The sequence below is a fragment of the Phascolarctos cinereus genome, unplaced genomic scaffold (genome assembly GCF_003287225.1).
Source record: "Phascolarctos cinereus isolate Bilbo 61053 unplaced genomic scaffold, phaCin_HiC Scaffold_3;HRSCAF=262, whole genome shotgun sequence".
Classification (NCBI taxonomy): domain Eukaryota; kingdom Metazoa; phylum Chordata; class Mammalia; order Diprotodontia; family Phascolarctidae; genus Phascolarctos; species Phascolarctos cinereus.
In genome coordinates, this window is record NW_027555736.1 from 173,445,947 (window position 1) to 173,462,418 (window position 16,472).

Below are 16,472 nucleotides of genomic sequence, written 5' to 3' on the forward strand. Positions count from 1 at the left end.
AGACTCTATAGTTCTTTCTCTGAATGTAGATAGCGTTCTCCATCATGAATGTTTTGGAGTTGTCTTAAATCCTTGCATTTCTGAGAAGATCTAAGTCCATCAAAGCTTGTCATTGAGGTGATCGTGTACAATGTTCTCCTAGTTCTGCTCACCTCACTCAGCATCAGTTCACATAAGTCTTTCCAGGTTTTTCTGAAGTCGGCTTGCTCATCATTACATTCATATACCACAACCTGTTCAGCCATTCCCCAGGTAATGGGCATCCCCTCAGTTTCCAATTCTTGGCCACCACAAAAAAGAGGTGCTATAAGTATTTTTGTACATGTGGGTCCGTCCCACTTTTTATGATCTCTTTGGGATACAGACCTAGAAGTGGTATTGCTGGGTCAAAGGGTATGCACAGTTCTAAGGCCTTTGGACATAGTTCCAAATTGCTCTCCAGAATGGTTGGATCAGTATGCAACTCCACCGATAGTACATTTGTGTTCCAATTTTCCCACATCTTCTCCAACATTTATCATTTTCCTGTTTTGTCATGTTAGCCAATCTGATAGCTGTGATGTGGTTAGGTGTCATTCTTCTTGACATTGTTTGGTATGGTTGACTATCATATCTTCCTGATTTTTTTATCTTCCTTGAATTTGGGTGAAACTGCTCTCTTTTCATTCTCCTTCTACCAGTCTGACCATACCTCAGGATCCTTTTCTGGATATCACTCCTCTAAATGTCAGTGCATACCAATACTTTGTCCTGGACCTTCTTTTCTTTCTCTACATACTCTCTCAGTGATTTTATCAGCTCTCATGACTTCAATTGCAATCTCTGTGCAAATGATTCCCATATCTGTATATCTAGGCCTCATCTCTCTGCTAGGCTTCAGTGCAGCATTGTGAAATGCCTACTGAACATCTCTGAGTGGATGTCCCATAGATTTTTTTAAACTCGATATGCTCAAAATGGAACACATTATCTTTCTGCCCAAGGCTACCCATTTTCTGAACTTCCCTCTTTTCTTCTGAGAACACCACTATCCTTCCAGTCATCCAGGCTCATAACATTGGAATCATGCTAGATTCTTCACTCAATCTCGCCCCCCATACCTAATCAATCATCAAGTTGTCTTGATTATATTTCCAAAACATTTCTCCCTGTCTTCATTTCTCCTCTCACATGACCATTACCCTAGTTCTGGCTCTTGTTACTTCTTTTCTTAACTATTGTAATAACCCTCTAATTGGTCTTCTAGTTTCCGGTCTTTCCCCTCTCCAATTCATAGTGCCTGGCACATAGTAGGTGCTTAATAAATTCTTGCTAGCTGACTGACCCTACATTCCAGTCAAGTTGGCCTATTTTTCATTTTGAGTGACATTCCTTTTCTTGTTTCTGTGACTTTGTATAAACTGTCTTCTAGCTTATAATGCATATCCTCCTCGTACTGGGTTCTTGGGTTCTCTGGTTCTGTTCAGACTCAGCTCAAGCGCCACCTCCTGTAAGGGTCCTTTTGTGATAACTCAGTTATCTTAGTGCCTTTCTGAAGCCCCATCCTGCAATTAACTTTGTATTTCCTTTGTGTACATGTGGTATTGACTTATCTGTGTATGTGACATTGTTTTCACTAGATAGAACATAAGCTCCCTAGGGGCAGGAACTGTTGTATATTTACCACTGCTTAGCAGAGTATAGCCTGGCACGTAGTAGACACTTAATATGAACCTAGGTTTCCTGAACCCCCAATCCAGCCTGCTTTCCTCCAGAAAGGGATATAGGAAGAGAAGAAAGACAATGAGGGAGGGGAGAGGAGGAAGGAAGGAAAAGAAGGGGAAGGAACAAGGGTACCTTCTGAAAGAAACGGTGTAGCCGGAGGGCCCGATGGAGGCTGCTCTCTACTTGCTCCAGTCGCTGCTCAAAGTCATCCAGGGACTGCTGCATGGTGGGGTCCTCCTCCAGGGTCAGGGCCTCCCGAGCCTGGGCCAGCTGCTCCTGAAGAAGGTTGGAGAGTCTCTGCCTTGGCCTTTCGAGAGCTTTTCCTCTTGCCTCCTCCACCAGATCTTCCATTCTCTGCTGTCCCTTATTTATAGGCATCTCGACTGGTCCCCCTTGCCTTACCTGGGCTTCTGTACTGAAGGTTTGGAAACGCATCTCCGTCTCCTGCAGGGCAGGCAGGGAGTCTCCAAGCTCAGTAAAGTTCATCAGCTGCTCTTCCCCTGGGCCAGAAAGCCACTGCAACACCTGAAGGCAAACAGATTGGAGAGAGGAGGCATCAGTCAAAGAAACAGCTTGGCATCATGGTAAGAACACTGAAGCCAGAAGTAAGGAGGGGTAGGTTCTGCTCCCTGCCACTAGCTGGCCGGGAGAACTTGGATATCTCTGTAAAGCTCAGTTTCCTCATCTGCAAAATGGGGATAATAATAATCATAATTAAAGGGTTGTAAATCAGATGAGTTAATGGACATGAAAATATTTTGAAAAGTATTATGCAAAATCCCAGGGTTATTAAGAAGACCTGGGGTAGGCAGGATATATAACTGGAGCTAAGAAGAACTTGACATTGATCAAGGAGAGACAAGGGGAAAGTGAGAAGGGAAGCCTGATAGGTCCTGGAGGCAGGTTGAGCTAAGGGTTGTTGGCATGGAGGAGGATAAGAGGAAACCAGAAGGAAGCTCTTTAGAGAACCCTCGTCCAGGAGAAAGCAACATAAAAGGTGGTGTTGGGGGCTTGACTTGAATTGGCTGACTCCCCAGTAACTGAAGAAAGCATGAGGGGAGGTAGAGGGAGGGTGGGAGGTAGCACTGTGGTGATAGCATGCACATGTGTGCCTATGTGGTTTGAGTATTGTTATTCTAAAAATACAGAGAAGCTGAGGTTGACCAAAAAGGTAAATGATAGCTTACATGCATCTAGTGCTTACTATATATGAAGCACTGAGCAAAGTGTTTTATAATTGTTATCTTATTTAATCCTCAAAACAACCCTTGGAGGTAGGTGCTATTGTTATCCTCATTTCGTGGATAAGGAAACTGAGGCAAATAGGTTAAGTGACTTGCCCAGGGTCACACAGCTAGTAGGGGTCTAAAGCCAGACTTGAACTCAGGTCTTCCTGACTCCCAACCCAGTACTCAATCCATTGCATTACCTAGCTGCCCCAATGAAAGGTACTATAGCCCTATCTTATAAAGAAAGACTAATGGAATTTTTTGTTTTTGTTTTTGCCTAGAAAAGAATAGTGTGTGTGTGTGTGTGTGTGTGTGTGTGTGTAGGAACACTCATCAGGCTCTGGATCCTAGTATACATGGACTCTGTGGTAGGAGGACAATAAACAGATACCCTAATAATAATAAAAATTAGAATAATGCCAGTACAGTGTAATGGAATAAGTTCTGGACTTGGAGACAGAGAACTAAGATTTAAGATCCTGCTCTATCACTTAATAACTATGAGACCCTGGGCAAGGTACTTAACCTCATCTGTAAAACAGGTTTCTTATCTCGCAGGGTTGTTGCATTAAAGAGAACTACATTTATTCAAGAATAATACAACACATTACAGAATTATACATAAAAGAAATCTATACATTCCCAGACTGGGATACGCCCAAGTTTTCTATCCTGATTCTTGTCGAAAATTTCCCAGGCCAAGAATGAGCCATGTTCCTCTTTGGTTGGGAGACTCATAACACGGCAGCCAGATCCTTCATGATTCTAAGTGAGAATGTCACCTATCCCAGAATACCTCCATCCTGACTTTGGGATTCAGAGGGTTGCAAACATTAAAGTGCTATATAAATATAGTATTATTATTGTTATTATCATTATTTTATCTGACATTCATATAACACTTCATGGTTAAAAATGCCTTTCATAAATTATCTCATCTGATGCAGACAACTCTGGGAAATAGGTAGTACAAGGATTATTCTTCTTATTTTCAAATAAGGAAATGGGAGGTGACTTGCTCAATGTCACCAAGTTAGTCAGTGATGCTTAGATTTCAACTTTGGCACATAGGGAGCCCAGGGTCACTTTTTTGGTATCAGCCATTAAAAGTTGCTCAGCATCCTGACCGTATCTGGGTGGAAAGAGTTACTTCCATGCTAGGTCTAGGTGGCTATTCAGCCATTGGGCCCGGGACTATGGAACAAAAACCAAGTCTAAGGGTCCAAGCTCATTGCACCTCCCTTCAGTAATACAGCTGGAGTCCTCTGCAGGGCTCTTGGCCCCAGAAGGTTAATGTTCAGGGAAGGACAAAAACATTTCTGAGGAGTTGTCTTAAAAAGAAGATTAGTATTTTTCAAGACTCTTTGCCCTCTGGGATCTTCATGCCTTCTTCCTTTGGGGTTTGAGGTGCTACAATTTTTTATGACTTCTAGGTTTGGAGTTGACATTGGGTAGAAGAAGATAGTAGCTGGGAAGTTTTCAGGCATCAGCAGGGCTTCCACTGGGTACACGGGCTCTCTCAGATCTACCAGGATCTACTAGGATATCTGACTTTCAGACCACAGGAGACAGTTTGGTAAAGTGGAAAATTCACTGGAACTAGATTTGAGTCATAAGACATATTGGATTCCTGGCTCTTCATTTCTTCTAGCTGTGGAACTGTGAACAAATAGTCTAATCTCCACGTGTCTATTTCTTGAATAATATGTAGATAATGAAAATTGTACTACCTACCTTACAGAGTTGTGAGAAAAGCATTTTGTAAATCAGAAAGAACTATATAAATATGAGCTGATAATTAATATAATAATAGCATAATATAATAAATAATAGCATTATTATCATCAGGATCTTTCAAGATTTTAGATTAGTAGTGGGACTGATGTTCCCATCCAACATCAGAGAGGACTTGGTTCATCAAAGAAAGCTGGATGCCAGGAAGCATATAGAGAGGAGGAGGAGGGAGTTTTTGAAATAGCCCCTTGGGATTGGAAGACAAGTCAAGGTGGAAGAAAATCTGCCAATATCAGAGGGGAAGAAGCTTTCCCCCTATGGAAGGGGAGGATTAGACTTGTGGGTTGGCTTCTGGAATACAGAAACAAGAGGCTAGCCTTGGGGAGCAGTTTAGAGACAATTTGGGTAGGGTGTAGGAGGGGAACACCATGGGAACTCCAGGAGAGATGCCTCAGGTTTGCTTATAAGGAAAATGACAACATAGATTTCAAGTTGGAAAGGACCTCAGAGGTCATTGAGTCCAGCTCCTTTATTTTAAAGAGGAAGAAACTGATGCTTGGAAAGAATAAGTGATTAGCCAAGGGTTATATAACTAGGAAATGTTTGTGGCTGAATCTGAACCTATGTTTTCCTATCTCCAAGTCAGACACTCTCTCCACTATACTAGGTTGCTTCTTCTGTCTTTTGTAAATTTTGAGAATGTTTTGTGTATTAGAATAATTCCAGTGGTGTGCTGGTAAGTGTTTAACAACTGGATCTCTGGGAAAAAAAATATTCACAGGACACATTTTAAAATTTAATCTGCATTGTTAACATTTTCTACATTACTCTCTCAAGTCTAAACAATTAACAAAACAAGTCAAACTCTGTTTTGTAGCATTTACTGATTTCTGAGGTATAAATGCTCACATTGAAAATTTAACAATCAGTTCTCTCAGGCTTATTTGAGCTGGCTCTGGCACACCCTGGGCTGACTCATTCTAATTTGTGATGTGATCAGAAAAGTCTGTGGTAATTCTGTTTCCCTCCTTACTTTGGGTAAAGGGAAGGGAAATTTACTGGCTAGGTGATTACAACTTGTGTAACCTAAGACAAATCACTTGACCTTTCTGGGCCTCAGTTTCTTCATTTGAGGTCATCTGAAATGACCTCTAAGGCCTTTTCCAGCTTGAAATCTAGGACGCTATGATTACAAAGCAGTAAAGGCAGAACATAAAAATAGCTAAATTTATGTAATACCTACTATGTACCAGGCACTATAAATATTGTCTCATTTTATCCTCACAACAGTCCTGGGAGGTGGGGGCTATTTTTATCCTCCCTTTATAGATGAGACTGAGGTTAAGTAACTTGCCCAGGGCCACACATCTAGTAAACATCTGAAGCCAGATTTGAATTTAGGTCTTCCTGACTCCCAGTCCACCACTGTACTGCGTAGCTGTCCCATGAAGAACCTGACATTTAATCAAGTTCAAACAGGTTTACTCAGAAATTGGTGAGAAATGCTGGACCATGAGGTCCAGGTGGCACATCCCAAAGTCAGAATGGGGGTGTTCTGGGATAGAACATGACATTCTCACATAGAATCATGAAGGGTCTGGCTGCCGTGTCATGAGTCTCCCAACCAAAGAGGAACATGGCTCATTCTCAGCCTGGGAAATTTTGGACAAGACTTAGCATAGAAAACTTAAGTGTATCCCAGTCTGGGAATGTATAGATTTCTTTTATGTATAATTCTATAACGCGTTGTATTAGATTTGGATATATATATATTTCTATATACATATATGTATCTATATATATGGGCGCATATGCACATGCACACACATATACACATGTACATATACATACATATATACAATATATACATACACACATACACACACATTCTCTTTTGTCTTGGAAATAAACCCTAAAAAGTGAACTACTCTTGTCTGAAGTATATCTCGACTAGAGGTATTGAATAAGAGGGAAACGCGTCCTAGGATATTCTTAAAGCACATGTCTGACCATGTCACTCCTCAGAAACTCTCCATTGCCTCTAGGACAGAGTTTCTTAAACTTCTTTTTGGTCATGGACCCCTTTAGCAATTTAATGAAGCCCGACATTATTATGCTTTGTTGCCAATGTTCATAATTGAAGGAAATAATAAATTTCATTCAGAGGATAGTGAAATTATATAGTTATCCCTTCCACATTATGTCTTTCCCCAGTAGTGGTTTCGATATATCTTGGGTTGGCATAAGAAATTAAATAGGAATTTTTTGGGAGTTTTGTGGAAGCTCCAGACAACATGTAAAGGCCAACAGATCACACAGAAAAAGTTTAGAAATTCAGAAATACATAAAATATATGTATAGTGTTGTATAATATCGACCCAAATTTTACAATAAGGTACTGTAAACACTGAATAAAAGAAAAAGAAAAAAATTCAGACTTCTTCTCTGGTATGAAGGGAGGGCCAAAAAATTTTATGTTGATTTTCCAGATTATGGGGTGTGTGGGGGGGTGCTGTGCCCCTAACCCCCTCAATGTGGAAGGAGTAACTGTAAATATATTTTTTTCCCCATCCAAGTTCACAGACATCCATCTATCCATTAGATCCCTTCGTTGGGGGAGGTCAGTGGACCCCAGGTTAAGAACCCCTTCTCTAGGTTCAACTAGAAACTCTTCTGTTCAGCATTTAAAGCCTTTCACAATATGATCTCAAGCTACCTTTCTAGACTCATTACACACGACTCCTCTTTGTGCACTCTGTAGTCCAGTCAAATTGACCTATTTGCTGACCCTCACAACAAAATATCATGTTCCCTGTCCACTTGCCTTTTCATAGACAATCACCTATGCCTTTCATGCACTCCCTCCTCCTCCTCTTCAGCTCTGAGCAAACCTAACTTGTTCAAAGCTCTTAAATAATTTGGCCTTTGCTGATTCTCCGGGTTATTAGTACCTCCTCTTTGAAATTTCTTTGTGTTTACCTTGTCTTTATTTCATATATGTTTTATATATACTTAGAACTGGAAGGGCTCTTTAGCTGCCATCTAGTCTAGTTCATTTTTATACATGTTGCTTCCTACAGAATGTAAACTCCTTGAAGGCAGGGATGGTTTCATTTTTGTTTTTATAACCCTAGAAGATAGCCTGGTGCTTGGCCCATAATAGGTTCTTAATGATCCTTGCGAATTGATTGATAGAATCAGGAGTCTCCAAAAAGGGTCAGCAGCAGAAGAAGGGGAACAAGCTTTGGCCAGGCAGATCTCAGGACTTAGGAAACCAAGTGCACTCAAGGCCCAGGAGGCTCAGGGCCTTGAGCTGAGTTTCAATTATCAAGGGGATTTCAAAAGTGAGGAAAAGTGAAAAGTCCTGGGGGCCAAAGGCAAAGTCTCGATTAACTGGAGGTTTCATATCAGTGTCAAGAGCTAGGGGTGGTTGGAGATATGAGGACTCTAGCTCACCTGGAGGAGCTTGTGTTGACGTCGATGATTGTCCTGTCGCTGTAGGTAGAGGTTGGACAGGCGAACAAGTTGGTGAATTGCTTCATCCACTTCCTGGTACAGAATGGCAGGGCCTGGGCCCTCCAACCTGAGAGTAAAGGTGGGAATGTGAGGAATAGACTACCCTTGGCCAGACTCTAGCTTTGACCCATACATACTTCCTTAGCCCCATTCATTTAGGACCCCATGGGGTCCACTTCATAGGGCTATAACTGCCACCTCTGGCAGCCCTTCTGCCAATTTATCTTCTACCTTTTGTAATCCTCAATCAATTCCATTCCTTTCCTCAGTTCTCTAGTCTGCTTAGGTCTTTTCTCTCACCTGCTGCTGTGGGCTATACGAAGCCTCATGAGAATGGCTCCTCCATCCCTCTGCAGTTCTGCCAGCCGGGGATCTGCTAGCACCTTCCGCAGGGGCTCTGGAGTTCCCACCTCCACCTGCAGAGAGTGGGACCCCTGAAAGAATACCAGCCCAACCCCCATTCTTTTCCACCCCAGTCCCACAAGCTTCCCTTCTCCCCTGTGCTAAGGGGTCCCATCCATTCTTCTGCCTTGGGATTTCTTGCCTGTCTCCCTTCCTCTTTTCACCCAGTCTGTACCTCTCCCTCAAGCTCCACAGCCCCTTCGAGCTCCTCAATGGCTTCCCGTACAGAGCATAGAACATCATGGCACAACTGGGACAGTCTTGCTACTTCCTAGAAAATACACACACACACACACACACACAGAGCACAGAAGGTATAGAGACATTGCAGACAGAAGGCATTTGTGATGAAGAACCCAAATGCTAACATAGGGTAGCCCAACCCCAAGAGACACCCTCTCCTAACTCCCACAGGGGGGATCTGAACATCAGAATATCAAAACTAGAGGAAAGCTTATAGAGTCTTAGCCAGATTTGTTTTTATATATGAGGAAACTGAGGCCCAAAGAGGTGAAATAATTTGTCCAAGGTCACATAGCTAGTCAATGGTAGAGCAAGATATCAAATACAAGCTTCCTCAGTCTAGGACTTTGCTCATGTAGTCCTTTCACCTAGAATACTCTTCCTTTCTAGCCACTCAAATCCTACCCATCTTTCAAGGCCCAGATCAAATCTTACAACTGCTAAGGGGGGGGTCCTCCCTAATAATTGTAGGGTACACTCCATTTTTTAACTGTTAGTGTAGATCATTGCTTAACCATTTGCATCACTAAGAGTCATAGAAATATAGAAATATTGGATAATGGGAGGGGTCTAAGAGATAGTAGATTAGTAGTTCCCGCTCACCAGGAAACTGGCATCCAGACAGGAGAAGTGACTCACCTACCTAGGCAGTGACAGAGCCTAGAGTAGAAACCACTCTATCTCCTTTCACTTTCCCATACTGCCTCCTTCCCTTCATACTTTTTGGAACTTGTTATTTAACAGAGGACTTTTTTGTACTATTTTGTATCATTCTCTAATTGTTTTTAGGTACATATATTTCATCCTCCCCAATACTGTAACCTTTTTGAATGATAACAGCTCATACTGATATAGCTGTTAAGGGTTCACAAAGCACTTTTATCATAACAACTTTGTAAAGCAGGTCATGCAAATGTTATCCTCATTTTACGGTTGAAGAAACTGATATTTAGAGAGATCAAGTAACTTGCTTAGGGTTCTGTAGCTTGGTAGTGTCAGAGCCAGGACCTGAATCTGGGTTATCTGACTCCAACTCCAATTCTCCTTCTACTATAACATACTTGATTGTTTCAGGAGCTTTAGATTCCCTTGAAACACCTTAGGTAAGTGGTCAATAAATACTGTTGAATTGAATTGAATTGAAAGTACCATCTTTTACAGTCTTGTGGCCAGGCTTGGATCTGGCCCTCTACTTCAGGCTGCACCCAATGTGGATTTCCTGGCCACGGGCTTATGATTATAGTGCCTTTCTTTGGCTGAGGTAGGGGGGAAAGGCAACCTCACCTGATGAGTTTCTGTCCAGCGCCGTGGAGAAAGGTCCCTGTGACCTCCTAGGTCTTTCTGTAGCTCTTCGGGCTTGGCCACAGTTTTTAGGTCACTCTCTGATAGCAACTCAGCACCCTGTGGAAATGTTGGGATCAGGTGGAGTTCTGGCCAGATTCATAGCCAACCAAGTAAGCCAGTGTGGGACTTAGCCCTCTCTCTTCTCTTTGACCCATGGATAGGGCTTTAATAGACCATACCTGAAGATCACTGAGCTCAATGTGGGCTCATTCTCAGTTAAAATCATCAGTCGCTGTATCACAGGGTGTTCTTTGGAATCCTAAGGGGAGAGGTGGATCAGGTCAAACTCTGGGTGTCAGGGAGTATAGGAAGGGCACAGTGGAATTGTAGGTCTAGAATGGGTACCTGAAGGTCATTTAGAACAGGAATTAGTCCTGGGGGAAGAAAGGGAGTACACCGGAGGTCTAGAAGGACAGACAACCCCAACATCTTCAGGTCAGACCTGTGTGGGAAGGGAAGGTTAATAAAGTCCCATCTTGAGGTTAGAGCACAGTGGAGTCTGAGGCTCTGATTTTAGTCCACGGGAAACAGTCAATTCCTTGTAGGTAAGGGAGACAGAATGTAAATAACTAGTATCTGAGGTGGAAAATTTGTCTCTAGGAGAAAGTGTCTTGAAGATCATGGAGTCAAGTTTCTTGAGACTCTGGGGAGGTCAGTGTTCATAGTCCCTATGGTGAAGAAGCCAAAGTATAGGAAAATTTAATCAGTGTCCTATATATAATGTCAGAGTCCTCAGAATTCAGAAGGGTCATCGAGCTAAAAGTTAGTGGGTTGAGGATGTGGGGTGGGAATATGTCATTGTCCCAGAAGTCATGAGGTCATCATCTTAAGGACTCAAGGAGGTCAGCAGTTGGCCCACATTTACCTGAGCAGTGAATGAAGGTAACAAAGAACGGTGCTCATCTCTGCTTGTGTGGGTGGAGGCTCAATAGAAGGGTATGGTGGAGTGATGGTCAACAAGGCCCGGCCACTCTGGTCCACCCCACCTATGGACATGAGGTGACTATGAAAAGGGGTCAGGGATGATAGCCTGATTTCGGAGAAGGTGTGATCAGTCTTTACATCCCTTGGCTCTCCCCAGCAACGTGGCCTCCTTTTCCCTCACTCTTTTCCCTCCTCCCACTTTCTGTTTGTTATCCTTTCCTATTCCTCCACTCCAAACACTCACCAGTCAGCATGAAAAATCCAGATGCCATCAAATCCCAAGTCATATTGGAATCATCATCAACCAAAGTTGGGGCACACCCTTCAGGGCTACTGCCTTCCTTGTCCTTCTTTCCAGCTTCAGATGGTAGTATTAGGGGGCTAGATGGGAGGTCCTCTGGGTCTGTGGATACTAATGAGGACAGGTTGGACTGAGGTCTGGATTAGAGGCTGCTCCCCAGATTGAGACCACTACCATATTCCTTTCTCTACTGCTGAGATCCCTCCCACCTTTGCTCCCCACTGGCCTCCAGGTACTCTTACCTTCTGCAGCAGCCATGCTCTGCCCTTTTGGCTCTGCTTTTCCTGTTCCCTCCTCTGCGGACTCATAGGCAGAAGAGGGAATGGGCTCCCTTTCCTTGACTTGCTCTGGCTCCGTGTCCAGCTCTGACTCAGTCTTTCCTGTACATTCAGGTTCTTCATCTTGTACCAGGTTGACTCCTGAGGACTCTTTCTTATTTGGGTGGGCCTGACTAGTGAGAGCCTCGGGGTAACTGGTCTCTTCTTTGCTCCTGGGGCTTGATGGTACACTTTCTGCTCCCTGCCCAGTGGTTCCTCTGCCTCCCCCACGCTTCTTCCTTCTGTTCCTTTGCCTAATTTCCGAGGTGTCCCAGCCAGTCCCTCATCCCCCTGGCCTGGCCCATCCCCACCTTCATTTGGTCTTAGAGGGAAAAGACCAGCCTCCCCTCCCAGTGCCTCAGCTGGGAGCTCAGGAGTATCAAGTATTCCTTCTTCTTGAGGGGATTCGGCACGTGGGGGAGAGCCAGTATTCATTCCAGTGCTGCTCCCCTCTCCAGGGGGCCGAGTCCCATCTTGACCCCGGGGCACCGTTCCCTTCTGGTGCAGCCATGCCCGGTGTCTTCTGTGTCGGCCCTTCCCTCCTGCACTTTTCCTGGCAGGTACAGTTTGAGTCCTGGAGAGGCCAGGGGAGCTGGCTGCATCCCCTGGACACCCTCGGACTGGTAGAGTCACCTCTAACAGCTCCACATACTCGCCCTCGGGGGCTTCTGCAGGGGCATTGTGCCCATCCCCAGGGCTTCGAGTGCCCAGGGCCTCCTCAGGCAGTGGGGGGCTAGAGAGCCCAGGGGCTCCTGGGGGAAGCTCTGGGGGCAGAGAAACTGGGCGCTGTCCTACCATGAGACTGCCTTTGTGCACAAAGCGTGGGCAGATGAGTTCAGCCCAAGGCAACCGCTGGACACCTGTGGGTGATGCCAGGAGGCATGTAGTGAGGCGCCCTGCTGGACGGTCTTTGTTGATGCCCTGCAGCCACTCAGGAGTGAAAAGGTAGGCACAGGCTTCTGTGGCTACTGGAAGCTCCTGCACCCGTCCACCCCCTGGGGCTAGGCACTTGAGTGCCAGGTGAGGGGCTCGGGCCACCGAGGGCACTACTTGTAGGTAGAAGTCTCCAGGGCGAAGCAGCTGCCAGGGCAGTGCAGCCAGTTGTACTACTACCTGCTCGTGCAGACAGAGTGGCCAGCCCTCGTGAAGAAAGAGGAAGCCGCTGTACTGGGCCTGGAGAGAGAGGGGGAGCTGGAGGTCAAGGGGCCCCAAGCCTGGTCAGCAGGCTGTGGAGGCAGAGTGCATGAGAACAGGGACAGACAGGGTAAGGACAGTCAGGAGAAGGGCAGTCCATGTCCCTTGGTTGGCCATTACTCAAAATGTACACCGAGCCTTAGATGGGGAATTCGCTATGGCAAGGTAGCCAGTGAGAGTACTGTTTGTTCAGTATTCAGGACAGTCATGTTAAGTAGTTACTTTATGCATGGGGGCAAGGTCAATAGTGAGGGTTCATAGAGATGGCTAGTATAACAATCACAGAATGTTAGCCTTGGAGAGAAACTCTGAGACCACATAGTCCAACCTCCTCACTATATAGATGAAGAAAGACAGCTAGTTGCTCTCTTTGGGGAGTCAGACTCTGAAGGGGTTGATGTCTCTGAAGGGGAGATCAGTTTTTCTGGGGGGTGTCTAGGAGTTCATTCTGTAGGGGCTGCTCCCTGGGATGAGGCAATGAGGCAGTCAGTTTAGGGCCCAGAGAGTAGGCATGCATGCATGCAGGCAGGCTAGTAACTCACACAGGCCTCCTGTTGGACCCGGGCAAGAAGGTGTTTAGCGGGCACCAAGAAATCCAGGGCATAGCGCAGTGCATCTTCTCGGTAGGTACGCTCTACTACCTGGAATACCTGGCCCAGCAGTGTGGGTGCAGTTGCTTCAAAAGGTGGATACAGTGCAGCCAGGGTGCTCTGCACACAATCTTCTACTGGCTCTGGTTCCTGGAAGAAGAAAGGGGAAATCAGAGGAGATGGCAGGGGGACAGAGCTAGAGATCAGAGGACACTAGGTAGAACTGGGGGAAGGTAAAGATGCCTGGGGGAGGTGGATGATCTATTCACAGGCCTCTCTGTTGGTTCTTCACATTGAAGGAGCAGATTTGTCTGGTCAGACTTTTTTGCTAGAATACAAGGAAATCAGAACAATAGCTCTAAGAGCTAGGCAGTGGCTGGTCAGGGGAGAGAATGATGTGGCAGAAATAGCTTAAGTAAGTACTTCAGTGCCTATCAGTGAAGGGGTGTAAACCAGGACAAATTATGCTTTGTACCAGTCCCCCACCTCCTCCACAAATGAAACACATTGGGGCAGATAGGTGGCGTAGTAGATAGAACACTGGCCCTGGAATTAGGAGGACCTGAGTTCAAATGTGACCTCAGACACTTGATGCTTACCAGCTGAGTGACCCTGGGCAAGTCACTTAGCCCCATTGCCTAGCCAAAAACAAATGAAACACATTTTAGGCAGGTGAAATCAGGTTAAAATGAACATTTAGGGGTCATTTTGTAGGGAGAAAGAGGTCACAAAAGGGGTATGAGGGAAAGGAAATCAGGAAAGGGCTTTACCTTGTATGAGTGTGTATAGGATGCTCATGAGTTGAGCCTGATGACCTTTAAGCATCAGCTGACTGAATCCCTTTCTTCTCCTAGCCATAGCCCCTTCCCTAAACCATCCCTCCTTCTTGACCTATGCCCCTCAATCTTCTCCACACACCTGTGACATCATGGACAACTCTGATTCCAGGTACCCTTAGCAGCTCTTCTCACACACATTTTCCTTTCCTGAAGTTCTAAGTAATCTGATTTAATGTTTAAAAAAAGTGTGTGTGTGTGTGTGTGTGTGTGTGTGTGTGTGTGTGTGTGTGTGTGAAATGGAGCAAGAGTTTTCAGTGTGATTGAAATGCTCCTCCAATCCCCAAATAACCCTAGTCCAGAGGAAAGAGGCATCACAGATTTTTGGCATTTACATACTAACAGATGGCTTAGGAACAGAGGAAGGATACCTAGACCTGACAAAGAGAGGCACCTATTGAGGCAGGCATGTGGAAGAACTAAACCCCAGTGCCTAGCAGAATGAATAGGTGTGTGTAAGGGAAGGGGGGGTAGTAGTTGGGAGCGGGGTGGGGGTGGGGCCAAGTGGGCCATAGGCTCAGAGGCCAGGAGGGGAGGGGGGAGCAGAAGCCCAGGCAGGGAGGCAGCTGCAACCCATTAGGGGCGGTGAGCTCATGGCTGTGTGAGAGTCCCAGCCACAGGAAGCAGCAGCAGAGAGAGGGGGGAGGAGCAGTCTGAAGAGAGGGGACTGGGAGTGGAGAGTTTGGGAGGGTTTGAGAGGGAAGCGACAGGGCTGGGACAAGAGAGGAGACTAGAGTGACTGAGTCAATAACCCCTGGCATGGCTTCCTTCTTCCCTCCTGGACAGTTTATGCCCTTCCTTTGTGGAGTGGGAGCTACCCCAATGGCAGTACCCCCCTTCTTCCCTGAAGTTCACTCTCCTTCTGGCAATACCCTTCCCCCATTCCTGCAGTAGGAGCTCCCCCTGGTAGTGCCTTGTTTCTCTCAGCACTGAGGTCTCCTTCTGAAAGTATTCCTTCGGTGAGTTCTCCAAGGGGCAGTGACCATTGAGCACTTCTTCTCCCCTGTAGTGTTTACCTGCCTCACTTCTCCAAATGCCTTCATCTTCCCTGCAGTGTGAACTCTGGGAGTGAGTTTCCCTCAAGGCAGTGTCACCCTTGCCACTGCAGTAGGAACTCCCCTGGCAGTGTCCCTTTCTCCCTATGCCGTTCAACTCACCAACGGTATCAATCCCCTACAGTGTGCACAGCCCCATACAACATATTAGGATAAATACAAAGTTTAAATCAGATACAATCTCTCCTCTTGGAGCTTTCACTTTTGGAGAGAGAATTGACCTAAGGACACAGAACTATAATATACAATCTTAAATGATAAGAGCAATTAGAGGTGTGGAACAAAGGGCTGTGTGAGCTTCCCCAGGTGATGCTTCCTTCCTCTCTCAGGTATGCCACCTGGATTAGTACTCCCTGCAGTCTTAGTTCCTCTGCATCTCTTCTACTCTGTTTACTCTTCCATGCCCCTGCCCCAGCTACAGCTGTGACTGGTCCTCTTGGGACCGGATGGGTGGGCCTCCCCTCACAGGACCGGGGACTGAGATGGAAAATGGTGATTGCAGGCAGGTCCGTTCTCATGGCCTGGCCGACCCCTTCCAGGGCCATTGCCAGGACCTGCTCCCAGGGGCCCTGGGTGGGATAAGCGGGGTAATTGGGAAGGGAAGGGAAGGGGCGCTGCGCAAGTAGGGTAAGTCAGAGGCAAGGAGAACAGAGTAAGAAAGGAAAGGAAGAGAAGGCAAGGCATACGGAAAGCACAAATTTGAGCGTTGAAGAAAGGAGGATGGGGGTGGGGTGGCAAAGTCCAGATAAAGGGATAAAGAATAAGAGGAGTGAGGGGGCTAAATGGAGGGAAGGGAACCCACAGGGAGAGCCAAGCAACTCCAGACCCAGAGACAGAGAGAGAGACAGAAAGGAGAGGGAAGGAAAGACCGTTCTTTTCCGAGATGGGGAACTAGAGTCAAAGTAGAAGCGACATCAAGGGTAGTCAGAGGAGGCGGTGGGGCTGGGGCTGGAGATCCAGAGGCCCAGAGGAGGGGGTGGGGGCCAGAGGCAAAGAGCTGGAAGAGGGAAAGGGTTTAGGCTGAGGTGTAGGACTCACCATGGCTCAGGGGCGCCAGGGCCCCAGTACGCGGCTGCGTCCAGG

The 16,472-nt window shown here is 45.9% G+C and overlaps 1 protein-coding gene across 1 annotated transcript in view; it reads right to left on the minus strand.

Moving 5' to 3' along the window:
• The window catches only part of ARHGEF40 (Rho guanine nucleotide exchange factor 40), a 61,112-nt gene that overhangs the window by 8,564 nt on the left and 36,076 nt on the right, over nucleotides 1-16,472 (minus strand). Inside the window, 14 exon segments of the mRNA XM_078151300.1 lie at nucleotides 1,837-1,980; nucleotides 2,107-2,229; nucleotides 8,124-8,250; nucleotides 8,484-8,599; nucleotides 8,761-8,856; nucleotides 10,113-10,229; nucleotides 10,352-10,377; nucleotides 10,380-10,431; nucleotides 10,518-10,614; nucleotides 11,038-11,158; nucleotides 11,341-11,508; nucleotides 11,640-11,963; nucleotides 11,966-12,887; nucleotides 13,451-13,648. Of these exon segments, the coding sequence (XP_078007426.1) occupies nucleotides 1,837-1,980; nucleotides 2,107-2,229; nucleotides 8,124-8,250; nucleotides 8,484-8,599; nucleotides 8,761-8,856; nucleotides 10,113-10,229; nucleotides 10,352-10,377; nucleotides 10,380-10,431; nucleotides 10,518-10,614; nucleotides 11,038-11,158; nucleotides 11,341-11,508; nucleotides 11,640-11,963; nucleotides 11,966-12,887; nucleotides 13,451-13,648 (2,631 nt within the window).